Source organism: Carica papaya, chromosome 2 (assembly GCF_054855325.1).
Source record: "Carica papaya isolate Zhongbai chromosome 2, ASM5485532v1, whole genome shotgun sequence".
Lineage (NCBI taxonomy): Eukaryota > Viridiplantae > Streptophyta > Magnoliopsida > Brassicales > Caricaceae > Carica > Carica papaya.
In genome coordinates this window covers 19,368,149-19,394,905 of record NC_142310.1, presented here as the reverse complement: position 1 = coordinate 19,394,905, position 26,757 = coordinate 19,368,149, and the positions used below count along the sequence as shown (strand labels likewise).

At 35.4% G+C, this 26,757-nt stretch overlaps 1 protein-coding gene across 3 annotated transcripts; it reads right to left on the bottom strand.

Annotated features, from left to right (window-relative positions):
- Positions 1-1,326: 1,326 nt before the first annotated feature.
- LOC110816406 (ubiquitin family protein) lies at positions 1,327-26,544 on the bottom strand. Of its 3 annotated transcripts, none has more exons than XM_022044582.2 (7): positions 26,049-26,544; positions 25,511-25,655; positions 5,102-5,216; positions 4,961-5,024; positions 4,653-4,818; positions 2,533-2,786; positions 1,327-1,625 (listed from the first exon to the last, which is right to left on the bottom strand). In XM_022044582.2, exons 1-6 carry the CDS (start codon positions 26,318-26,320, stop codon positions 2,541-2,543), a joined length of 1,008 nt encoding a protein of 335 aa, XP_021900274.1. In that variant the 5' UTR covers positions 26,321-26,544; the 3' UTR covers positions 1,327-1,625; positions 2,533-2,540. The 3 variants fall into 3 exon arrangements, with proteins under 3 accessions (XP_021900274.1, XP_021900275.1, XP_021900273.1); XM_022044583.2 differs by lacking the exon at positions 1,327-1,625 and adding an exon at positions 2,245-2,417; XM_022044581.2 differs by lacking the exon at positions 1,327-1,625 and having other exon boundaries at positions 2,245-2,786.
- Positions 26,545-26,757: the final 213 nt, after the last annotated feature.

Below are 26,757 nucleotides of genomic sequence, written 5' to 3'. Positions count from 1 at the left end.
CAACAGGCAAGGACAACAGAATACAATGCCTTATGGCTAATAAAACTTGGTCTTTAGTTCCCCCTCCCCATGGAACCAACATTTTGAGATCCAAGTAGATCTAGCCAGGACTAAGTCAGATAGCACTCTTGAATTGCTGATAGCTAATTGGTGGCCTAGAGTCTCAAATATCATAAGACATTAATTATGATGAGACATATAGTCCAACTGTCAAAGTCTGCTTCCATTCATCTCGTCTTATCTCTTTTTGTCTCCTCTTCGTGGCCTATCTATCAACTGCAAGTTAAATGCCCTCCTCAATGCGACCTCTTAAAAAATGCATACATTCACCAATCACAAAGTTTTAAAGACCTGAACAATCCTGATTATATTGCAAACTGCAAAAGACTCTCTATGCCATAAAACAAGCCCCTCGAACTTGAATCTTTGTGTGTATCCACGCTTTGAGGAGGAATAACTATATGTAGTTAACTTGTGTAGCTACTTTTAGATTTGTTATCCCATGATCTGTTAAACGAATTCCATCTTATGGAGAATTCTCCATTGTAACCTTGTATAAAAATATATTATAAAAAAAATCAAAGGACCAAGTAGTGATATCATTCTGAAATTTAAAGGTGATGGAGACCTTAATTTTAGAACATTTATGCATTATCAATCTACCTTGTAATTCAACCCAGACATGTCAACCGGGTTCTCAACATTGCTTTCTTGGGTTTAAATGCTGCTGTTTGCCGAAAAAAGGGTTGAGCAAAAGTGCTGCTTAATAAATAAAAGCTACATGAATTGTAAATCTATAACGATAAGTCGACTCCAGACAAATTCCAGCAATGTCAAGTTACCAAGCCCACCAAGCTGATACTGTTATTTCTGAAAATGTAAAGGGGTTTCTTAGGGACAGATGAAATATAGGACATTTTAGTGAAAGCATATGGATTGGTACAATGTCTGACTAACATCACAATTCAACCTGTATATGAAACAGAGAATAAGAATATCTTGTTTTCTTTATCTTGGTACTGCAGATCCGATTAGGACCATCAACCAATTCTCCAAGAGTGTCTATCAGTGCACAAAATTCAGACTACCAGAATTTTGTAATAAAGGGATTTAAACATCCATGAATCCAAAGCAATGACATTCAATTTATTCAATTCTCATTTAATTCTTAGATTTTAGTTATATCTTATATAAAAAGTAATCATACTCTACAAGTTTAATGCATAAATACACTGCAATTACATCTTCTGTTCTAGCACCACCAATTTATATTCCTAGTTGTCAAGGAATAATCACAAAAACACTCACCTTCAGTTGGGCATAAAATTTCCTTGGAATTCAAATGTTATTTTCATTCCAATTTCTATCACTTTTGTATTGTATTCTCATTTATATGTCATAAATTTAAATTTAAACTAAAGTCAACCTTGTGGCATTTATTTACCTTACAGGGCAATTATGGAAATTTTCTTCCCAAATCCTTTTCCTGTGTGTCCTTGAATATATAAAGGGAAAATTAGAAAATATAAATGCAACATTTCAGTTCTTTTTATATCAACTGGAACCAAGAAAAAACGGGGTGAAAATCCTAGAAATTGTCTTCCCCAATCCTTTTCCTCCGTATCCTTGAAAAAAAACAGGTGAAAGCAAAGGTTATTAAAAAGGCAGCCTTGCACTTTCACCGAGGGTAATAGATGAGAAATGGTTTGACGTGGAATAATCATTTCAACATGTTTTATTTGCAATAAAATATTTTACATCCACAATCATAGTACACGAAATGCTGCCACTATAAACAACATAATTTACAACTTCAAGCCAGAGAGTTTGTAGAAGAGAGGAAATAGGCTCTTCTCTTAAAATGATCATACATCACTATCTTAGAACATTCTCACACATTTCCAAACCACTAAAACACCTCCTCCGATATAAGCTAAACTTCATGGCTTTCCATAACATACCTAAATGGGAACTTAAACTGAAAAAACACCATTTTCATTAAAATGTCTGGACATGAATATGATTTTATATCATAAAAAGTTTAACTTAAGAAACAGAGTCCTAATCCAAGATGGAATGAGATATCTGCCTTGCCCTAACATTTTGAAAATTTTAAAATATTATTGCTGTTTCCATGATAGTGGAAAGCAGACGCATGGAACCAAAAAGGTTTTCACTTTGGTGTTTGTTATATGTTTCCCAGAAACAAAGAGACTTGAAAAATGAAAACATGACCAAAGTACATGCTGAAACCATATCAGCTTTCATTTTGAACAAGTTATCGCAAAATGGTCCAACACTCTACACCTCTCACTGTTTAGTGTTGTCTGAGGCTTGCTACAATAAGGGTGGATAAAAATGTGTTCTTGCTGTTTAATCTATCTAAAAAATGTAGACATTAATCCTCAAAAGGATGTCTGCAATAACATAGATATAAGCAAATATATTAGTAGAGAAACAACTAGAAGTATGCCAATAGAATAAGTATACACCTCAACAAATGTGAAGACTCGTTGAAACTTCAAAGCTTACCAACATAACTATGCGTGCCTGCGTCTTTTTGCATTGTCCTCATTGAAGAGTTCCCAGCTATTGTGATCAAGAGTGGTCAGGTCATCAAGATCCGCAATAGCCAGCAAGTATTGGGTGAGCTTTACAAGTTCCTGATCACTATCTCGATTTGCATGAGCCCTCTTAAATGGCTTAATTTTCAATCCATTTTGTGGGTTCATCACAAAATTTCTTCGCAAATCATCAAACATGATTGTGTTTTTTGCACTGTAAAACTGCAGATGTATTGAAAAATAAAACAAAATAATTATTCAGGCCACTGAATGGAGCTTGTTCACTATATTTGCAATGAATCCATTCTCTATAATATTCAGGGGGAAAGGAAAAGCCTTCTTCCATTTGACAAAATCATCGGTAGCATGCAGTATCAACATTATTTAAGAAAATGAAGATGTTCCATGGTCTAAATGAACCATTACCATGACTTAAGAATGAAGAACATTCCACTCATTTTCCTAGTAACAACTAGGCTGCAAACTGTATCACACATGCAGAGCAGCTGTCTTTAAATGTGATTAGAATTTAAGTTATCTGTAAGGGATTTCTTAGGGTAAAAGATGCATATTCACCAGCTTAAGGGAGAGTGTTGAGAATTCTCCAATCTCTGTTGTAATGTTAGGAAATTTGTCTTCCTAAAAGTATGAGATACAGGTCAGGGATCTCACTAATATAGAGATTTGATTTGATTTAATATTTTTGTAATTAGTCTGTTGTTTCTTTTCTCTTTCTAACAGCTATGCATACCCATGTATATGTTCATTCTCACTATACAAGAAATTCAGTTTCTATCTAAATTCCACAATTCAGATTATGTAGGATCCATACTCTGACAAGCGTATATCAATTACTGAAGGCAGTTAAGGTTTGAATTTGTAAGTTAGTTGTTGATAGGCAGCTCCTAGTTTAAGGAAATTATTTTTATCCAAAAGGTTGCAATAAATTTGTCTGGAAATTATGTAATGGACAAGCATAAATCTCTAAAAAAATATTGAGTATTTTCTTACTCAAAGAGATTGTTGGATTCTATCTTACAATTGAGTCTATACTTGTGTCTAAAAATAGCAAAAGATAGAAGATCCAGAAAACTATTATCTGTACCAACATACTTTCAGTGTTAGTCCCGTAACTAGGATCCAGAAACCGCCCTCTTCAATAACGTATTTTAGTGTTTGTAGTCCTAAACCTAGATCCTGGATTAAGGCACATACTAATTCAGTAATAGAGTTTTCAGTACTAGAAGCTGAGAGTTTATGGGACCACCATGTGCTCCACCTTCAATGCGAGCCATCCTCGATAGTATGACAATGTGCAAGAAGCAAATGCCCATACAAAACTTCAAAATCAGTAGCCAGAAGAGTGAAACTCAATACAATACTTTGCCAACAAAATCCAATTGATGGAGGAGCTAAGCACCTAAAGACTTTTAGCTTGAGTCTATTTATAACAGTAATCCAAACAAAAATCTTAAAAGTTAAGAGAAATTTAGCCTTAAATGTGGAAGTCCCATTCTGACAACTGGAATCATGGGTCAGACAGTAAACAGACAAGTGCAAATGCTAGAAGGATCCAAGGTCAAAATATTTTTACCATAGGATGTTTTTTTTTTAAATTTCCCTTTTCCTTCTAGGGAGTACAAAAAATGCCGAGAACATAATCTACTATTATTAGTTGATAATTAATAATTTTGGAAGTATTTCTCTAATCTTCCTAAAAGATTTGTGGTTACCGATAACTAGTGTAATAAGCAGCCCATCTAAATGATCACTTTGTGTCATAATGAACTCCAGAAAATGAAAATCTATTCTTTTTTTCAATTTCTTTCCCACTTTGTTCTTGCTCTTCTCAGAATGAACTGAATTATCTTAGCAGAAAAAAACTCTGGGAATCAAAAAAGTAGCAGCATAGAAAATCATGAATCATGCCACTCCAGAGGCTGTTTTTAGTTTATGCCTTGCAAAGTGAGGCAAGAAATAAATCAACTTCCAAGTTATAGGACAACCTTTTTTAAAGGTAGCAACTTAAAACAGAGAAATCAGAACAAAAACACATTATTAATGAAACGAAAAATTTATACATCATACCTCCGGAAAATGACCCCAAATCAAGCCCAACGGCTTACAGTCAAGGATCCTACCAGAGGCTGACTGAACTGTGATCATGGCTAAATGGTCTAGAAGGGCTGTTATTTTGTAATTTGGATTGTTCAGCACACCAAGCTCTCCCATCTTCAATTCAACCCACTTCATACTGCAGGAACAATCTTCCAAATTAAGAATTGACATATCTAACTCTAGGAAACACTTTTGTATTAACCATATACAGGTTTTTATGATATAAGATTGAGAAATATTGTTGAGCAAAGATGAATAAAGGATTAGGAAAATTTGACCTTGTTGCAGACCATATCATGATGTCATATTCTGCATATGCAGCTGTAAGAAACTCATGAAGATCTGCATAATACAACTTATATTATCAAAAACCATGAAAAAAGGAATAAAAAGTGAAGTATAAATGACAGGCTGCTCACACGGCCGCATAAGTTCAACTGGATTTTCAGCTGTGGAGCGATGGTCAAACAAAGTATAGTCGATATCCAGAACAAGCAATTTCTTTCCTTCACGGCATGGAGTCCTGAGCTTGATCTGCAATTAACACATGAAAAAAGAACCCTTCAACAATCTATGTCTAAGAAGTGCTAAAAGACACTGTATCTGATTTCCAGGGATGCAGAAGCTCACACTAAGCACAAAAGTCTTAACTAAATATGAAAGACAAGCCAATATATGTAACTAAATGTTCTCCTAGTCATCAGCATCATCCTTCCGCGGATACTCTTCAAAAGAGCAGGCCAAACAAGACTAGAAAATAAAACTCTACTCTCTACTCAACCTTTTACAGTGAAAGTGAAATTATCCATGCAAGACATACAGATGCAAATAGGCGAGAATTTTACATGGTCTGATAATGTGCCGTGCCTGCTTTATGAGGCCATTTACAAGATTTTTCACTATTGAAGAACTATCTCTTAGAACTATTCATTTATCTGAAAGAACGAGAACCCAAAACTACAAAAACACCCCCATGAACAAAAATTTTTCTCTAGGACAAAATAGTGTATCATACTGGAAAGGGCTTAGCACAAACCCTACCCCTTGATCAGGACCTCTTTAAACAGTAATCTCTTTGAATATGAAAAAAAAACTCAACATTATCAACCTCGGCGAATATTCAATCATTTTCAAGAAATCTGAAATCACAGATGATAAATAGAAACCACCATCTTTTAAGTCCCACATCTTTTAAGATTATTCAACAACCAACCATAGGGAGCAAGTCCCAGTGATGTTTAAAATTCTCCATAGATAGCAGCTTTGTCAATGCTTTTGCGGCATAACCACTCTAGCCAACTTCAGAGATAGAATTAATTGTTTTCAAAGACATCAATTCTTTGGTTTTGGGAAAAAATAACATATATATCCCTCGTATGAGCATCTATAAAAGTATATTCTGCTGAGAAAATTGCACTTGACTGTCACTGTATAATTGAAGAACCTGTTATGTTAAGCCCATGATAATAACCAATCTTTTAAATCATAAAACCTCTTTTTGACAGAGACTTTACTCTTATTGTTAAAATAGAAATGGAAGTTTGCAACATCAATCTCCGATTTATGGGGCTTTGCCAATGTTCCTTACCAGGATTCACAATAAACTTGCGTAAAACATGACTACATGGGTTGGGTCTGCTATAGTGCGCACCATTTCATACATCAAACACCCAACAATATTAGAGAACGTTTGGCTTAGCATATTCCTCAGTCAAAACAAGTTTATAAACTCTTTAATAGAATTCTAACTTTCTCCATGCATTTAGTAAACAACAAAGAGCTTTTAAGTCATACAGCTTATTAACTCTTGCAATAACGTCTTTATAAAACTGTTGGACTCCAACTTCAATTCTAGAGAGTTCACAACATTGTTGTTGAGGAAATAAACTACTGAATTGCTCTTTAATAATTTGTAAAATTCTAATACATATCTCTTATAAACCACAAATGAATTTAAATAAGAATTGAATGGTATATTGCAGTAAAAATCAAGAATGAAAAGTTAAACATGGAAAATTCACAAAATGGAAAAAACTTGAACCACTGAAGATCACAAAATTTTTATAGTTAAAATGAATTTGAAAATCTTGTCTTGCAAAGATGTGGAGCTCAATACATCACATTTAATGAATTTGACAATTTTTATGTAGCTAGAATGTGCTGTAACATATTACATTAACAATTTTTCTTTCCAAATTTTTATAGAATGGTGTTTAGTATTTTTATATAAAACATTATTTTGTAATTTTTAAAGTGTATCAAAGGTGAAAACAATTATAAAGACAATCAAGAGAATTTTGAAAAATTATCATAGACGTGTTGCAGGAATGAATCATGCAGGAATACACCCTTACCACACAGAGAATGCAATATCTTTAACTTTCTAAAGATGTGTCACAAGGATATGTCGTGCAGCAATATACCCCTACCACACACAGAATGAGTTTTTTCCCTGCTTTTAACTTGTGTCTTAGGCATGTGTTGTTTATGACAGATTACACAGTTCAGCCTGCGACTTTATAGTTTGATCATTAGGTGCATTTGATGCACATGATCTACAAATCCTGTAACGTTCTGATCCCTTTCAAAATCTCAAACGTACACACACGATTACCAGTTAATAGAACCAAAGAATATTTTCTTTGTATAAGTTTAAGACTCTGAAAGAGGTCAGAACGTTACAAATCCTTTGTTTCTAACAGCTAGAAATTTGTTGAACCCTTATACATCATGCGTTTATTAGCTTTCTAATAAGATTTTGAGAAAAAACAAGATAAAAAATTCATCATTTCATCTTGAATCAACTTTAAATCCTCAAGAAGAGTTTTTAGTTGCAAATATACCTTAAGAGAAAGATTTCTTGAGGTTTTGTTATGTTCCTGATACCAGAATCTTGTTACTGGACAGTTCCCTAGAATTTTCTGTTCCAGAATCTGCTTCTTCTCCTTATTGCAATTCCTTGAGCGACTTATGGTGAGTTTATTTGTAAGTTCATTAAAGAGAGTTTGACACCTCTGGACCTCGTTAGAGAGAGATCTCACCACGTAGTTTTGAAATAAATTCTTACTTGTCTTTATTATTGAGAGAAAACAAGATAAAAAATTCATCATTTCATCTTGAATCAAATTTAAATCCTCGAGAAGAGTTTTTAATTGCAAATATACTTTAAGAGAAAGATTTCTTGAGATTTTGTTATGTTCCTGATACCAAAATCTTGTTACTGGACAGTTCCCTAGAATTTCCAGTTCCAGAATCTGCTTCTTCTCGTTATTGTAATTCATTGAGCGACTTATGGTGAGTTTATTTGTAAGTTCATCAAAGAGAGTTTGACACCGCTGGACCTCGTTAGAGAGAGATCTCACCTTGTAGTTTTGAAATAAATTCTTACTTGTCTTCATTAATAGCAAACATATCCCTTTATATAGATATTACAATTCTTATTTAAAAATCCTAATATAATTAGAAATCTAAATTTAATTAGAAATACTTTACCAAAATATTAGAAATCGTATACTATTTAAAAATTCAATAATAATGGAAAATCATATATTATTTAGTAATTTAATACTAATTAGAATTATATGTTTACTATTTAGAAATCCAATACTAATGTAAAATCATATACTATTTAAGAATCAAATATTAATTACGATTTCATATTTGATTGAACTTCTACCTCCTATTTAGCTGTTGTCTTACCCCCTATATTTATGCCCTACAAATATGTCCATAACAAGTTTCTTCTTTAAAATAAACTGGGCCTTATAAGAGAGGTAGGGTAAACCTTTTCTTAGTGCTTTTGGAAAGGAAAACACATTTTATGGTGATCTAATCGACTTCATAACTAGCTATTATAAAAAAATTTGAAGGACATACTCAAAAAGTCCAAATAAATTGCTTGAGGAGGGGACATAAACATGTAATTGGTAACCAAACCTCTATAAATAGTATTTAAAATCTAGCTACCCTACTCTATTTAATTGACTTATTGCATTTAGTTACAAGTTGCAAATTAATTTTATTTGTTTGATTAATTTGTTTTTTAGTATTTGCTTTTTGCCCTAAATTGTTGAAGATTTGAAAATTCTAATTTAGCTACCCTTGGTTGCCATATGTATTTAAAATAGCATCTAATATGGACCAAATTGTCCTTACCTATTTTCTAATTTTATGTTAGCAAATGAATATATTTCTCAAAATATTATTAACATCATTTATTTGAAAAAGAAATTATTATTAACATCATAATTAAGTCAAGATAAATAAATAAATATCAAACCTTTCAAGCAATCTCATAATCCGAAAGAAGTCTAATCTCAATAGCATGAGATATTTTTTTGAGATAACTCAATAGCATGAGATGTTTGTGTAATAACAATCTATTTTATATCACTAAAAGTATTTAGCTTTTCTTGAAACCACAAAAATAGGTTTGTTCTTGATTTTTTTTTCTTATTTGGTTAAAGTCTTAATTTGCTATCACTATCCTATTTAAGTATTCTAATCATATTAGGTTACATAAACACCTCATAAACGCATAGGCAATTTTTTGTCTTAGCTCTTTTTGAAACTATGAAAATAAGTTCATTCTTGATTTATGATTTCTTTTTTTTTATTTAATTAAAAGTCTTTTTGCTGTTATTCTCTTACTTAAGTATTCTAGTCATATTAGGTTATATAAACACCCTATGAACAGATAGGTGATTAATTATTATTAAACAGATTGTTTGTAAGTAGAAATTTTTTTGATGCACTCTTGGAAAAGAGTATTTGACAACCCTGCTATTGTGATTGTAAGAACCCAGTGATATTGGTTGTTGCCATCTATGTGATTGTTAAGTGAGGCATCGTTCTTTTTCTTTAATTTTTCTATTCTCTAAACCCCATTTCACTGTGCTAAATCATCCTGGCAACCCCAAATGGACTTCTAAACAAGAAGACATATATAATATAATACTAGAGAAACATAATAGTTATCTCAAAAAAAAAAAAAAAAAACTAGACAAACATGATTGCAACGAAACCGCTCTACTCCCAAGAAAGGAAAGAGGTCCACTCCAGCCCTCTAATCGCTCCGAAATTTTCATATTCCCCTCAATATTTTGTTTTCACAGAGAAAGAATTTTTATTAAGAGAAAGGGGAAACAGCACCTTCTCCTTAATATTATCTGCAATGTTGGATAAATCGGATGAAACAACCACATTTAGCCACTTCTCAAGAAATTGATTGTCGAACCCGAGACTACTTCAAAAATCTACAAGAGAGAGATGACACTGAAAAAAACGTTTTCAGGAAAAATGAGAATAATATCATCTAAAAATCACAAATAAAAATCCTCCACCTCTTCACCCCCCACAAGCAAGCCCTTCACAGTAACTCTCTACTTCTCTCATGACCGTTATGCAAAAGACATTCATCATCAAAGTAAAGAGCAACGTAAAAGGGAGTTCCCTTTCCTAATCCCACACACCCTTTGAACCAAAATTTGTAATAATAACAGAAAGAAATACAGAGGAAAGGCAACAACTAATCCAAGATCTCCATATGGGCCAAAGGCACTTTTTATACATGGTCATACACAACAATTAACTCTATTGTTCGAAGTCCAACTTAAAAGCAAGACCAGCACTCTTCTTCCTTTTCAGCTCTTCGACATCTTCCTTAGTGACAAGAAGGGACCCTAAATTTCTGTTCCAATGATTGTGCTTTTCTTGAGAAAAATGGCATTGCGCAGCTCCTACTTCAATCAAGTGATAACATCTTGGTGATGATTTTATAATCACTCGTCAAAGACTTACAAGATGATACTCCATCATCTTAGTGGATATCTTTTTGGACACCTAAGTAATGAATCTTGAATTCATGATAGCAATGATCTTCCTCTTCAACCAAAAATCCAGAAACACTTCGTCAAATTCCTTTTGACAAACTCCCAACAATTTTGGAAAAAAGAAGTGAAAAATTTCCTTTCATAATAGCTTCAAGTTGTAATACTCCTAACGTAGGAGGAATGGAGAATGATCGTTTTAACTCTCGAAACCTCACACAATGCTACAATTAGAAAATATAACTAACCAACAAATTTATTAAAAACCATGGTTACTGAGAAAATAAAAATGAATTGAAAAGATGTGATAACTGACTCAATAAGTCGATTCAAGATTCTTTGACTCAATAAGGCGGTCTGAAACTCCCTATCTTGAAGACGCTTGAAGAACACTCTCTTAAATTTAGCAAAAAACTAACAAGAAGAATAAACTCAAAGTTTATTAATTGATTTATTGAATTCTCAAAAGTTCTAATTAACAACTTAATGGAGAAACCTTTATATAGGTTTTAATTTTCAAATAAAACTAGAAGTAGGATTACATACTCCTACTTGAATACTTAGTCTTAATTTGACTAGAATGCTTAATTAAAATAATAAAATAAACTAATCCTAATTCAAAAACATTACTTAAAATAATCTAGACTTAAATAAATGCTAATTTAAGATAATTTCCTCTCACAAAGCCAAATCGGTCTCCACCTTGGATTGGGTCTTCATGTTGCTCTAGTGCTTCATTCTTTAATATCTCTTGAGAGGACTTTGAGTAGGAATACCGGAAGTTGTAGGACGTTGAGTAGGAGAAGGGAAGAGGAATTCAGCATGAAGAAGGTCACCTTGGCCAATTGGTGTAGGATCTTGAATTCCTTCTTTTTGTTGAATTCTTCTTCCTTTTTCTTGAATAGCTATCTCTTGATCGTTGTCCATCTCTTCCAGCTTGATATCTTCCATGGAAAGGTGGATTTCATCTCGATTTTGGAGTTGCACTGATGGAAGGTAAGTTCCTTCCTTCTTAGCATCATATTCCACCAAGTACTCTCCTCCTCCTCGGATTCTTGGCATTCTTCTTCCAAACTCTTCCTTGGTCGGTTGTGAGTCGATCCATCTTCTTGCTCCTTCTTCCCATCAGGCATGGAGGGTGATTCCTCCGCTTCACAATCGGACAAGTCAAGGATGAGGTTCCTTATGCAGGTAGGCCCCCTCCTTCCTCCCTCTTCTCGATCATGCCGTGAGCCAAGATTGATCTTGGCCGAGCTTGATTCTCTTACTTGGGCGTTGTCATGCCGTTTCTTGGTCCTCCAAGACCAATGTTGGGCTCAAGCTCCATGACCCTGCTCGGTTTGGGCTTTGGTTCTTCCTTTTGGGCCAATTCCTTGAATCAAGGCTCATTGACCTTTGGCTCTTGGGCTCTAACTTCTTGGGCCGACTCTCTTGAACCTTCTTGGGTGGCCTTTGGGCTGAGAATGCTTGATGGACTTTGGAAGATTCCAGAAAGTTCTCAATTTGGGCCTCCATCGTGTGGGAATCTAGTAGGATTCCTTTTCCTATGGACGTGGGAATCCGTGTGGACGCGGGAGTGCGCCTCTACGTAGTCTGCATGTGCGCACCCACTAGATGTGCGCGTGCTTCCCTCATGCGTGTGTGCATCCTCTGCTGTGTGCGTGTGTGCGGCTGGGCATGCTGTGGATGCATGCCCTTCTGTCCGTGTACCTGCGGGCTCACAAGCAATCTTCCAGCAGGCGCTCTCAACCTCACGGATATCCTGCTCTTCTTGGAACACTTATTCAGGGGCTGTTCTGGACCTTTCCAGAATCACATCAACTCCCTTCTTTATATGGTATGTATCTCAATAAGAATTGTAATTCTTTACACGATCCAAAACCCTACAAGCAAAACCGCTAGCCAACAGCTTCTTTATTAACCATCCCATGTTTTTATACAGCATTATAGTTTGTTTTCTTTTAATCATAATTTTGACTACATTTGTTACAATACTTAGGTAGGATGAGTTCTTATCCAGCCTATGAGCGTTTAGTTACTAAACCTTACCCATGTAGGGTATACAACAATGCTATCCATGGTGAATTGTATTATTCACCACACCAGGAAGAATAAACAGTATCCAACCAGAGTATATTTTACCTAAGTATATCTTTTAACTATTTTTTTCCTTTCATATTTAACCCTTAAAACAATATTACAAAGTAACATAATATTACAATATAAAAAAGAAACAAAGCACCACTTTATCTATGCTTCAACCACCAGAGCCTCACAGGAGAAGACTAAGAACCACATCTATCTAGACCCTCAATACAAAAGAAGACATTAGCTATGAATTGCAGCCATCTGGTAGCAAATTGCAGCTAGAAGATCGTGTTTCACAACAGGCTTATTTTTTTCCAATTTGTACTAAATTAAAATTTGTCTAAGAATATGCTTTTGAAAATAATTTTCTATTGCTGTATGTTCTAAATAATTTTGTATGTAAAATCTATCATATTTTTAACTTATTCTAGTATTATAGTATATTATATTATATTAATATATTTTAAATTTTCATATTAACCATTAGTATATTAAAATCATACTATATTTACAATCTAAATGACACCTCCTCTCCTCCGAATCACCCAAAAAGAACCCGCATTGAATCACCTCCAATCTCTTACCCACACTAATTGAGATTAAAGCCAATGTATTTGCCATTACACTTTTGATAAGAGTCAATCTGTCTCCTTTCAAAAGTAATCCACTTTTCATCCTGCCAAATGGGATTCGAGCAACTAACCGCCAGATCCAACATGGAAACACTCTTTAATTTTGCACCAAGGAGTAAACCCTAAGACTTCACCAGTGGGCTGCCTGCTTTGCATCTCATGATGGAGCTAAGTTGCTAGCTTCCCTACCTTCACCCAAACTTTTTTTTTTTTTAAATATGCCTTCACCCAAATTGACCAACTCATATTTAGCCAGATTGATTTTCAAACCGGAGGTTGCTTGAAAACACAATAGAACATATTTGATGTTGAGAAAATCTCTCAGATTTGGCTCACAAAACAAGAGAATATCACTAGCAAAAAATAGTTGTGTTATATACACCTCTTGCCTATAGGGACAATTATAAGTCCATGTTTTTAGTGAGCAATCCATTAAAGGCCTTCATAACTAATGAATAGCAATAGGGACAATTGGTCACCCTGTCTCAGGCCCCTGGAAGCCTATAAAATTTTGAAGGATTTCCATTAACCAAGGTCGAGAAAGATGTAGTGGTGATGCAAGTCTTAATCCATTTGCTCCATCTAGTCCCAAAACCCATACTAATCCAAGATGTGAACATGAAACTCCATGATCATATGCATCCTCCATATCTAGCTTGCATAAAAACCCTCTCCTCCCCTTCTTCAGCAAATTGTCAACAACATCACTTCCACCCACGAGAACATGCTAGCACACACCCACTATACTACTAACATGTCTTGCCATCCTTCTCGCCAGTACTTTAGTAATTATTTTGTACACTGCACCCATCAAGCTAATTGGTCTAAAATTTTTAAATACTAGCTGCCCCTGTTACCTTTGATATCAACACCAAAGAGGTGGTGTTTAGACTTCAGATAAAAGAACCAACTTCATAAAATTCATCAAATAGGCAATATCATTTTTCAAAGCTCCTCATTTTTTTTGAAAGAAAAGCATGTTGAACTCATCAAGCCCTAGGGCCTTGTCACCCTTGCAACACATCCTTGCATGAATTTCCTCCCCAGCAAATGGTTGCTCAAGGAAAGTCCTGTCCTATTAATGCAGAACAGTAAACTCCGAAAGTGGGCATATTTCAATAAGGAAATATGAAGCATAATTAACAAAGAAACAATACATGTTTTGGGAAAATTAACTAAAAAGAAAAGAAATATTTAATTTTCTTTTCTAAGTTTTGAAAAGTTTACAATAAAGGAAAGTAAGAAAATTTATTTCCTATTCCCTAAATTTCCTCTTTCCTAATTCATCCTATTTAACTTCTGTTCATTTTTTCTATTTTCTAAATTTTTTATTTTTTATTGTATTTTGGTGTCTATAAATAAAGTACCATAACTTAATTATTAGGTAAATATCAGGACATTAAGGGTAAAAAAAAAACAAGAGAAATAATAAAAAAGGTAAATTAGTTTTTTACAAGTATCAATTAGGGTTAAATTTAGAGTTAATATTTTGAATTTACTTCACAGCAGTCACCGCTGTATTGATTTCGACTATAACAGTGGCGGCTTTAATTGATTACCTATAAAAAACTCAATCTTTATGTTATAATCAATTAAGGAAAAGAATAAAATTATTTCTCATATTTCCCTCTTGTTTCGCTTCTATTTCTCTTTTCTCTCTCTCTTTCTTTTTTAAGATCAAACAGTCATGTCAAAAGCTTCTGACAAAGTGGCATCAAAGCCAAAAAATCTGAAAGTAATCACTGTGAAGGAGATTGACTTGAAACTCACCGTGTTCATGGAAGAATCGCAGCGGCAGTTCAGCATGATCCTAGATCTGCTCCATGGCAAATCCGTCAACTGGATCGAAGAAAGCTTGGCAGGCCCGGAAGCATTCCCGAAAGATGAGAGACCAACGGCTTAAGGGACTGCACCTAACGGCCAGCCGACCCCTCTTCCGCGTGATGAAGAAGAAGAAAAGATTCGGGGTTCAGATAAAAAAATAAAATGTAAAACCGATTCAGTTATTAAACCAAACTAGGTTCGCTAACTTATCCGATTCGAATCGGTCCAGCCAACATTTTGAACCGAACTGGTTCCCTTGCCCTTCTTCTCTTTCTTTCTCAAACAATAGCGGCTGCGAATGAACACCCTAGAGGTCTCTCCCTCGTTCACCTCGACCAACCAGCCGGAAAGAGCAATCTCCTAGAAGATTTGCTTGGGTTCTGCTTTAATCCGTGCAATGTCAAATTGAGAACCTGCAAGTCTCTTATTCTCCAGATGGGTTCTAATTTGGAAAAGGAGAAGTGGAAGAAAAAGAGGTGGGAGAAGAAGGTGTTGTTGCAGCAGCATGATTACAACGCCTGAGAGCAGTTGCATCGGTGGTGTGGAGGAGTAAATCTGTAAAAATTTGATTTTCACGAGGTAGAAGCAGTAGAAAGCAACTTAATTTTATGGGGTAAACACAACAAAAAACTGCCTCAGAAAAAAATAAAGATATATACATATATATATAAACTGCTTTAAAATATATATATATATATATGAAAAAAGAAAAAAAAACTACTTAAAAAATATATATCTATAAATATAATATAATAATAATAATAAACTATATTTTAACTTTGAGGATAAAGTTGATGCTGAAGGAAAAGGTATTATCAGGATATTAAAGGTAAAAAAAAAAAGAGAAATAATAAAAAGAGTAAATTAGTCTGTAGAAATGTATATATGTAGAAATGTAAATACACTAGGGGGTAAATTAGTATTTTATTAGGTTGTTATGACAGTTGGAAAATGCACACTACCATTGCACCCTGTTAGACTGTTAAAATATTTTTCATAACCTTCTTTATTTGTTCTGGCCAAATGTATATAAATTGGCATCTTTGTGCCCAATAATAATTACAGAGCATTTTCCTCTTCTCCCAAACTCTCATCTTCTTCATGATATCAGAGCCAGTCTGATCCACATTCATCATCCAAATCAAGCTAAATGGCCACGGATGAGCAAACCTCCTCTCTAGCTGAAGTTCTGTCAGGATCCTAACCTCCAATGCCAGTCAACAACTCTCACGTTGATCAGGCACCCTCGTTCGTCACTGGACATAGGTTGAATGGAAGCAACTATCTCCAGTGGTCCTCCTCTGTTTTGATATTCATTCGCAGAAAGGAAAGAGACAAGTACCTGACTGAAGAAATCGTTCCACCTCCAGCAAACGACCGAAACGCTCGTACGTGGCTAGTGAATTCCATGACAATAGAAATTGGAGAAAACTTTCTGCTTTATGAGACCGAGCACGATATTTGGATTGCTGCTCGCGAGCCGTGATAACACTTCAGCAATCTTCGAAATTGAAAGCCACCTTCATGACTTGTGACAGGGGGAGCTCTCTGTCACTCAGTACTACAACACCCTCACCCGCAACTGGCAACAGTTCGATGTCTTCAAAGAATATCAATGGAGCTGCCCCGCCGATTCTAAAATCTTCAAAACTATCACTGAACGAAAAAAGGTCTTCAAATTTCTGATGGGTCTCAACAAAAACCTTGACGAAATTCATGGACGCGTTCTGAGCACCAAACTGCTGCCAAGTCTTAGAGAAGCTTTCTCGAAAATCTGTCAAGAAGAGAGTAGGAAGAAAATAATAATGGGAGAGTTTGGCCCGAGCGCCGTGGAAATAGGTTCCGCACCTGCTGCTCAAAAGAAATCCTCTCTAGGCGAATCCCAGAACAGTGCTCTTGTCTCCGAGCACACCTCTGCTTTTGTAGGTCGCGTTTCAGAAGCTGGAAGAAGAAAGGGGAGACCATGGTATGAGTTTTGCAAAAAAGCTGGTCATACCCATGAGAGGTGCTGAAAATTACATGGCAAACCAGTTGAAAAAAAGCATTCAAGGGCTGAGGGCAATATGGTAATTTCTGAGGAATTATCCTCTGCCCCCACATCCACAAAAACAGCTCCCTTCAATCCAGCTCAGATGGAGGCTCTCTTGCAAATGTTTTCTCAGAAAAGCCTACTTGGTAATGCTTCAGTTGCTCAGAAAAATAATTGCTTACTCAATTTATTTGCATATTCTGTGAAAAGAGAAGTGAAATGTGGATTATTAATTCAGGGGTATCCGACCATATGATTGGGGATATTACACTTCTTCATCAGTACAGTAAGTGTAAAGAAATTTCCTCTATTAAGATCGCTGATGCAACAAGTTCTAAAGTGGCAGGAATTGGCTCAACCTATATATCACCGAATTTGGTTCTACATTCTGTCCTCTACTTACCAAATTTGGACTGCAATATACTATCTGTAAACAAATTATGTAAAGACTTGAACTGTATGGTTAAATTTAACAAAGGGATATGTATGTTTCAGGACTTGGACTCGGGGAAGATGATTGGTAGTGCTAAGAAGGAATTAGAACTTTATCTTTTACCAATCACAACATCACCTCCAAATGGACAAACTATAAGTGCAGTATGTGCTAATTCCGTATCTATAGGATGTTTTAATATTGAACAATCTATTATGTTATGACATTATAGTTTAGGACATCCAAACTTTATGTGAAGTGTGTCAGTTTTCTAAACATATTCGCAATTCATATCTCATTATTGCTTACAAACCTTCAAAACCCTTTGCATTGATCTATAGTGATGTATGGGGACCGGCTCAGGTGAAAAACATTACTGGTACAAAATGGTTTGTCTCCTTCATTGATGATCACACTAGAATAACCTAGGTCTATCTAATGAAAGAAAAATCAGAGGTTGGTCAAATATTTCAGAAATTCAACACTATGATTCAAACTCAATTTCAAACAAAAATCTAAGTGTTAAAAACTGACAATGCCCGTGAATACTTTGCATCCAACCTAGGAAAGTACCTTACTGACCAAGACATTGTCCATCAGAGTTTTTGTGCTTACACCCCTCAACAAAATGGTGTAACATAAAGAAAAAATAGATATATCCTTGAAGTGTCTCACTCACTCATGTTTACCGCAAATGTTCCTAAATTTCTTTGGGGAGAGGCTATTCTCACTGCCACATACCTGATCAATAGGATGCCCTCCCGTATTTTTAAATTCAGAACATCTTATGACTCTCTTGTTCAAGCATTCTCAGAGTCTCATATTCTTCACACAATTCCTTTTAAAGTCTTTGACTGCTCTGCCTATGTTCACATTCACACCCATCTTACAGGGAAACTAGATCCTAGAGCCCTTAAGTGTATCTTTATCGGGTATTCCTCTTTTCAGAAAGGTTACAAATGTTTTTGTTCAATCACCCGCCGGTTCTATAACACTATGGATGTCACATTTTTTATAACAAACTCTTTTATCCCACTCTCGATATTTAGGGGGAGACATCTGATACTCAAGAATATCAATTGTGAGATGTGAACATACCTCCATCATATGTTTCATTAACAATATTAGAAAAAGATCTCGTCTCTCAAACTACCAAAGAACCTGAACCTGAACCCATCACAGAGACTAATAGCATATTACTTGCAATAAGTAAGTTGCGTGTCTATACCAGGAGGAACAAAACTCAAAGTAAAGATAAAGTACCTAAGTCAACTATGCACTGTAATGATTCAACTCCTGTACCAAGCACTCAGAATAACACAGGTAATGAGACCTCTGACTCAACTGATGATATTGGGTTACCTATTACTTTACGAAAAGGTGTTCGCTCTTGTACAATGCATCCCATACAGGATTATGTCTCATATGGCAAATTATCTTCAAAATATTAAGATCTTATGAGTAAGTTTGACAGTATCCCTTCAGAACCGAGAACGTTTCATGAAGCTCTCAAAATTCTTGAGTGGAATGCTGCTATCCAAGAAGAAATTTCAGCTCTTGAGAAAAAAAAAACATGGGAGTTATCTGATCTACCTTCAGGGAAAACTCTAGTAGGATGCAAGTGAATCTTCACCACTAAATACAATCCTGATGGTGGTGTGAATTGCTACAAAGCACGACTTGTTACTAAAGGGTTCACTCAGTCATATGAAATCAATTATCAAGAGACGTTTGCTCCTATTGCCAAGCATAACACAATGCGGGTACTATTCTCTTTAGTCTCTAATCTTGATTGGCCTCTTTTCTACCTTAATGTGAAGAATGTTTTCCTTAATAGTGATCTAGAACAAGAAGTATATATGGAAGTCCCACCTGAACTCGATATAAATTCACAAAAAGTATGTAAACTAAAAAAGGCATTGTATGATCTCAAACAGTCACCAAGGGCATAGTTTGACAGATTTACCAGGGCAGTGAAGCATATGGGATATAAACAGTGTCAATCTGATCACACTCTATTCATTAGCACTGTATCACAGGAAAGAGAATTGTACTAATCGTTTATGTCGATAACATTATACTGACAGTTGATCATAATGAAAAAATCCAGAAATTGAAAGACTTTCTAGCCAAAGAATTTGAAATCAAAAACCTTGAAATACTTAAGTATTTTCTTAAAATGGAAATCGCTCTATCCAAGAAGGAAATTTCTATATCTCAGCGGAAATATATCTTACATCTTCTGAATGAGACAAGTATACTTAGTTGTAAACCTGCAGAGAATCCTATGAAATCAAATGCTAAACTTGTCTCCAAAAGTGATAACAAATCTGTTGATAAAAGGATGTATCAGCGTCTTATTGGAAAACTCATATACTTGACTCACACGAGACCTGAATCTTCTTTCCAGTAAGCGCTGTGAGTCAATTCCTTTCTCAACCTACTGAAGAGTATATGAGTGCTGTCTATCGCATCTTGAAGTACCTAAAGATGACACCTAGATAAGGATTATTTTTTTAGAAAACTATAGTCAGAGATATTGAAATCTACACTAATGCTGATTGGTATGATTCAGTAACTAATAGAAAATCTACATCTGGATATTGTTCTCACGTATAGGGCAATCTAATCACTTGGCGAAGTAAGAAACAAACTGTTGTATCAAGAAGCAGTATTGAAGCTGAATTACGATTTCTTACCCATAGAATATGTGAAGGAGTATGGCTGAAAAAAATCTTACTTGAACTAAGGTTCTCGGCTCCTACTACTATGAAGATTTGGTATGACAATCTATCAATTATATGCATGACCAAGAATCCTGTACACTACGACATAATTAAACATGTAAAAATTGATCAACACTTCATCAAGGAGAAAATTGAAAGCAAGGATATATCACTACAATACATTCCAAGAAGTCAACAAACTGCAGACATTCTCACAAAAGTACTACCAAAAAGAGAATTTAATAATCTTCTATCAAATTTAGGATTACTTAACATTTATACATCTTATATTGAGGAGGAGTGTAAAAATGTAAATACACTAGGGGGTAAATTAGTATTTTACTAGGTTGTTATGGTAGCTGGGAAATGCCCACTACCATTACACCCCGTTAGGCTGTTAGAACATTTTCCATAACCTCCTTTATTTGTTCTGGCCAAATGCATATAAATTGGCATCATTGTACCCAATAATAATTACAGAGCATTCTCCTATGCTCCCAAACTTTCAATCTTCTTCATAATCTTTTACATGTATCAATTAGGGTAAGATTTAGAATTAATATTTTGAATTTACTTCACAGCAGCGGTGGCTGCATTGATTCCGGCTATAATAGTGGCTGTTTTAATTGCTTATAACCTATAAAAGGCTCAATTTTTATATTATAATCAATCAAGCAAAAGAATAAAATTATTTCTTATATTTTTCTCTTGTTTCTCTTCTATTTCTCTCTTATTTCTCTCTTTCTTTTTTAAGATCAGCTAGCCATTTCAAAGGCTTCTGACAGTAAACTACTTATGATTATTATTTACGTATTGAAATATTGTTTTAATTATTAAGATATGAGATCTCCAAGTTTTGTTCTTAATAACATTTCTATAAGTTTTTATCTTCAGGTTTTTTCTTGTCCTATATCACCTAATCACTTAACTTAGAAAATTTGAGACCATCCAAAGTAGGTTTCTATGAGGTGTTTTCAATATATAATTCTTTATAAAAGGATCTAATACTCTCCATTCAATCTGTGTTTCCTTTAATCACATTGCCATTAACCACTAGCTCCTCTAAGTAGTGATTTCTTTTGTGATGATTTGCTAAAGTGTGGAAGAATTTAGTATTCCTATCCCCCTTCTTGATCCATCTTGCTGTCGATTTTTGTTTCTGTGTAATTTCATTCTTTAAATCAACTTAGCTAGCTCAAGCTTAAATCCATTGCCTTTCTTCAAGTTCTTCAACAAAAAGTCCTCAAGCTCATAAAATCATGGCTCCCTCCTCTAGCTCTCTATCCCAAATGCTTCTTTATTCCATGCCTTGAGTTTGTCTTCGATTCTTAATAGCATCAGAGCAATCTTGAAACTAGCAAAACCCTTCATCTCCATTTTTCCACCACTCTATAATTTTGTCGCCAAAGTGTGGCACCTTAAGTCATTTGTTCTGAACTCGGAAGGGGCATGGACCCCACTTTACGCCATTAACTTCTGGGAAAATACGGAAATGATTTGATACTGTATGGTGCTGAATTTTCCACAACATCCCTAGCACTTAATATTGGAAGGATGTTGAAACGAAGAATCGCTCTATCCTAGAAAATGAGGGCCCACTCCCTTGAGTTAGACGAGGTTCCATGTCCCCCCAACAAGAGGTAGATCCATTAAATTCAATATGTCTAATAAGTCATGAAATTCTTCAGCACAAGCTCTAAATAAAGTCCCCCGTGCCTTTCATGGTTGATCAAAACCATATAAAGCTCCCTCTAATCACCCAAGGAAGATTCCATCCCATATTGTAAGCCTCTAGATCCCTCCATAGCAACTCCCTCTCCTTCCCCTCACCATGATTGTAAACCCCCATAAATAACCATTGCCACCCATTCACCCTACATTAGAAAACACAGGAAATAGAACATCCTCTCCGACTACTCTCAAAAATTTCTAACAAATCTTTGTTCCAAAGCACCACCACCCAACTCGAGGCTGAAATAGCTGGAAAGTCACTCTCCCCCCCCCCCCCCCCCCTTATCTTCCAAACTTTGCGAGCTACCTGATCAGAGAACAATTACAATTTTGTTTATTTAATGTATGTCATATCCACTTTCCATCTAGTCATGCATCCTTTAATCCCCATCTTCTTTTTGTTTTCTTTCAGACTCTACACGTTCCAAGATATAATTCTTGTTGCCCTTCTTCTACCCCCTCTTCCCCTTGTTCACTTTATCATAATTGATCGAGGCCTAAAGTCTTTTCAACTCTCTCTCCCTATCAATTGCAATTTTGTTAATTTAATGTATGTCATATCCACTTTCCATCTAGTCATGCATCCTTTAATCCCCATCTTCTTTTTGTTTTCTTTCAGACTCAACACATTTCAAGATATAATTCTTGTTGCCACTCTTCTACCCCCTCTTCCCCTTGTTCACTTTATCATAATTGATCGAGGCCTAAAGTCAACTCTCTCTCTCTCCCTATCAATTACAATTTTTTTATTTAATGTATGCCATATCCACTTTCCATCTAATCATGCATCCTTTAATCCCCATCTTCTTTTTGTTTTCTTTCAGACTCTACACATTCCAAGATATAATTCTTGTTGCCCCTCTTCTACCCCCTCTTCCCCTTGTTCACTTTATCATAATTGATCGAGGCCTAAAGTCTTTTCAACTCTCTCTCCCTATAAATCTCATTCTTTTTCTTGATATTCGACATTTGGTTCCTTGTGGCAGATTTGTCTTCCCCCATACTAACAATCACCTTAAAGAGATCATAAATTTGAGTCTCCAAACCCTCAAAGCTCAACCCCAATATCTTACTAATTCTCTCAATATTGTTAAGAATCCACTCATCATTATCATCAGTCCCGTTGCAGCCTCATCACTTTCTACTACTGCCCATGGCCAAGAATTTCCCATGTGCTCCCCCATCATGTCCCTTAGATGACTAACAAACTCCTCTTTCCTAGACACAACAAAAAGCAGCATATTGCATGCAGCCTCTCCTTCCCCTCTTGCCACCTTAACAATCATCATCTCCTTAGATTCCTCTACAACTTCAATCCCTAGGTCTCACTTCCCCGCTGATGATCATCATATTGCCTGCTACATTCGACCGGGCCACTAAAATCTCCTTCCGCCTCCAATGAACTCTCTGAGACTGACAACTTGCCACCTTCAAAAGCCACCTTTTTTATCAGTAGTTGTTTATTTGTCACTTCCTCTACCATCTGACCCTCTTTGTGTTTCTATTTATCCATTTGCCTTTCTCTATTCTAGAAAATCTCCTCTTTCCTAACAAATGATTGTATAAACTCCCAGCCATAGGCTTTGGGACATGTGATCGATGGTTCTCCCTAAGCTTAACAGGCATGAGCTTGTTGTTTTGTTTTTAAGAATTTGGTTGACACCCCACCCACCAAGATTCTCCTTCTCCATCCTCTCTTCATCATCTCCATCACCGTTCACCCCCTCCACGTACAATTTCATCACTTGAACCTCCAAGGTGGCGCAATTTACAGTTAGGGCATGACAAAACACCTGATATTCTCCTCTCACCATGTACCGACTAAGGCTCGCACAACCCAAACGATTTCTCTTGGAACTTCGTACACCCAATTCAACCATGTAGAGTCCCGACTACTTCGACACCACTACCATCAACCTCCACCATCTATTCGCCTGTTTCCCTTCTGGAATGATGATCCTTCTATGTCTCTCTCCTCTCTTTTCTATTAAAGCTAGGAACCTTCCTCCATTATCCTCACCCAGCTCCACCCACAGTGTTTGGCTGAAACCCACCATGCTCCTTGCCTAGGGCCACTTCCCCTTCTCCCAATAAAATTCCTGTAAGCATCCCGTGAGCAACTTGACCTCCTTTCCCCAAAAAAATGATAGAAACACGGAGCCCTCTGCCATTGTCGCACAGTTTTATCCTCACACTTCTCTTCCCACCTCTTCTATGTCAAAAGATTTCCTTTCTACAACTAGGCATTTCCTGGTTGCAGAAGCTATCATGATGGATAATTATTTCCGGGAGAAGACAAGCTAGAAAAACCCCATTTCTAGGACTTTCTCTCTCTAAACCTTTCTTTCTCTTTATTTAGGGCCTCTCACTTCCTTACCCAACCCTTATCCAGATCCACTAGCATCTAGATTCCAAACGACATATGGCCATGAATAACACCTATTTGGTTGCAAATTGAAGCTACAAGGTCGTGGTTCATGGCAAGTTTTCTTGGTTAATTTTTTACTAAATTAATAATTAATTAAAATTATGATCTTGAAGATAATTTATGCTAATCTATATGTTTAAATAATATTATAGTTAAAATTTTAATTTTTAAATTTATTTTATTTATAATTTATTCTATTATTACATCAATATTTTAAATTTTGTACATTAATTATTAATATTTTAGATTGTGTACATACTAATATTTTAAAATAGATCCAACATTTTGGTTGGGGCTTGACAAGCAAGGGTTACAGATGCTTCTAAAGTGAATCTCCATGCGTATGAAGCATCTCTCCCTCCTTCCAACTATAGATACCAATGTTTCATCTATAGTTACTTTTATATGACAACATCTATCATTACCATTTCTTTATTAAACAGGTTTTTACCCTCATTTCCAACCTTCCCCCTGGTGTCATTTTTGTTTTTCACAGTTCTTTCGGTTCAAGAAGAGAGTGGCGAAACTTGACTCGTAAAGCTTCAAATAGACACATAATTGTTTTTTTTCTGGACAAATAGAAATAAGCACTCTTTCATAATATATATGGTGGTACCATCTATGGAAATCAAAACATTTACACATGGATAAAAACCACGCACCTTTCAAGCTGGATTGTGAGTGAAATCATATATTTTTAACTTAAAAAGTAATTCCACTAAAAGAACTTTCATGCATACAAATTCATCTACAATTCACTATATAGCCTTGACCAAAATGAGTGAAGTTCACTCATTTAGCAATTAAAGATGATACCATAACTGATTTATTCAATTAAAAATGCACATCCATTAGTTGATTACAGAACAAAAAATCAGGGATGCATCACAAGCAAATAGTCTCCGAATTGCCTCCATTGTGATTTTAGAAGTAAATGAACCACAAACATAAAATTTTATAAAAAATAAAATCTCTAAGTTTTATAGAAGAAAAAGGAAAAATTCTTACTTTCGAATGCAATGGAACAAACTACTTCAATACCTCTACTCAAAAAAAAAAGAAAAAGAAAAAAACAATTCAGTATCTTACATATGCAAAATGAGAATTACCTTGTACTGATCAAAGCGTCGTCTCAGTTTTTGCTTATTGACCTCTTTATCTTTAATTTCAACAGCTTCTTCTTGCCCAAATTCAAAATCATCAATAATCTCAGGAGACTCAACTGGATCCAGAATTATCTCGTCTTCAACCGTGCTGGAAAGCAAGTCCCGGAGTAAATATCCATATAGCAAACATGGTGAAAGAAGAACATTTCCCACATGATACATATATTTTCACTGATCATTATAGTTAAACAACGCCCAATTATGAGTTCTTTCCTTTTCTTTCGGTGTCATTTTTACACTTCAAAATATTAAAATTCGGAATAATTCCAATGTGCCAAGTTTCAAATGAGAATTAACGGAAGCCACAGAGATTTCCATCCAACATTTGTTTTTCATTTCGTAATGAACTTTTTAATCAGACTTTTGAAGAGGGAACAGCATATACAAAAATTATCAACCACTTGTAATGCAACCAGAACTCAATTCCAAACATGTCCAAAAGGAACAAATGCATGTAAACAAAGGAGGGAAAGAGACAGACCCAATCATAGTCATCTTGATGGAGGACTTGATGGGGATTTGAGAGAGCAGAAGGGAGTCATCAGCAAGCTTAGCGCTGACCTTTGGATAGAGAAGCTTCTGTCGTTTGGGTAAGACGTTAGTGAACTCGCAGATACGGCGCTTCAACTCGGCCACTGAGTCGTCGCCGCAAACCCGAAGCGTGTACTCTTTGCCGCTCCATTTCACTATCAGTGTGAGTTCCTCCTCCGTCAACGATGAGACTGCGATCGCAGCTGAAGAAGAAGATTCCATGTCTCTTCCCCCTCTGATTACACCTTTGCCGCAAAACCTCTCGTCGAAGTGCTTCAAATGCACTCAATTTATTTTTCACTTCATTCAAAAAAATATTTATTTATTTTTTACTTTAACAATTTTTTTTCCCGTTGTCTTGGTTGGTAATGTCGTAATGGAACGAGCAAAATAATGGGATGTTTGGATGGAGAAATGGGTAAGAGTGTTCATCGCGTGCATACGAGGGGACCGGATTGGACTATTTAGTCCAATTTTTGGCCCCAGGCACTAAAAAACTGAAAAATTGCACTTGATTTTAAGTCTCCACAAGATTAGGCCAAATTAAATTATTTTATTTTTAGTTTTTTTAATTTTTTATATTTTAATTAAATATATTTTAAAATAATGGTAATTTGGTCCATTTTGATCCGATGGAGAGTGATTTGATTTTAGACCTT

Excerpts from the sequence above, each read along its gene's own strand:
- LOC110816406 (XM_022044582.2), bottom strand. The coding sequence starts at position 26,320 with ATGGAATCTTCTTCTTCAGCTGCGATCGCAGTCTCATCGTTGACGGAG. Across the intron at positions 4,819-4,960 it reads ATGATATGGTCTGCAACAAG|TATGAAGTGGGTTGAATTGA; the intron begins GTCAAATTTTCC and ends TTGTTCCTGCAG. Across the intron at positions 2,787-4,652 it reads TTTGGGGTCATTTTCCGGAG|TTTTACAGTGCAAAAAACAC; the intron begins GTATGATGTATA and ends ATACATCTGCAG.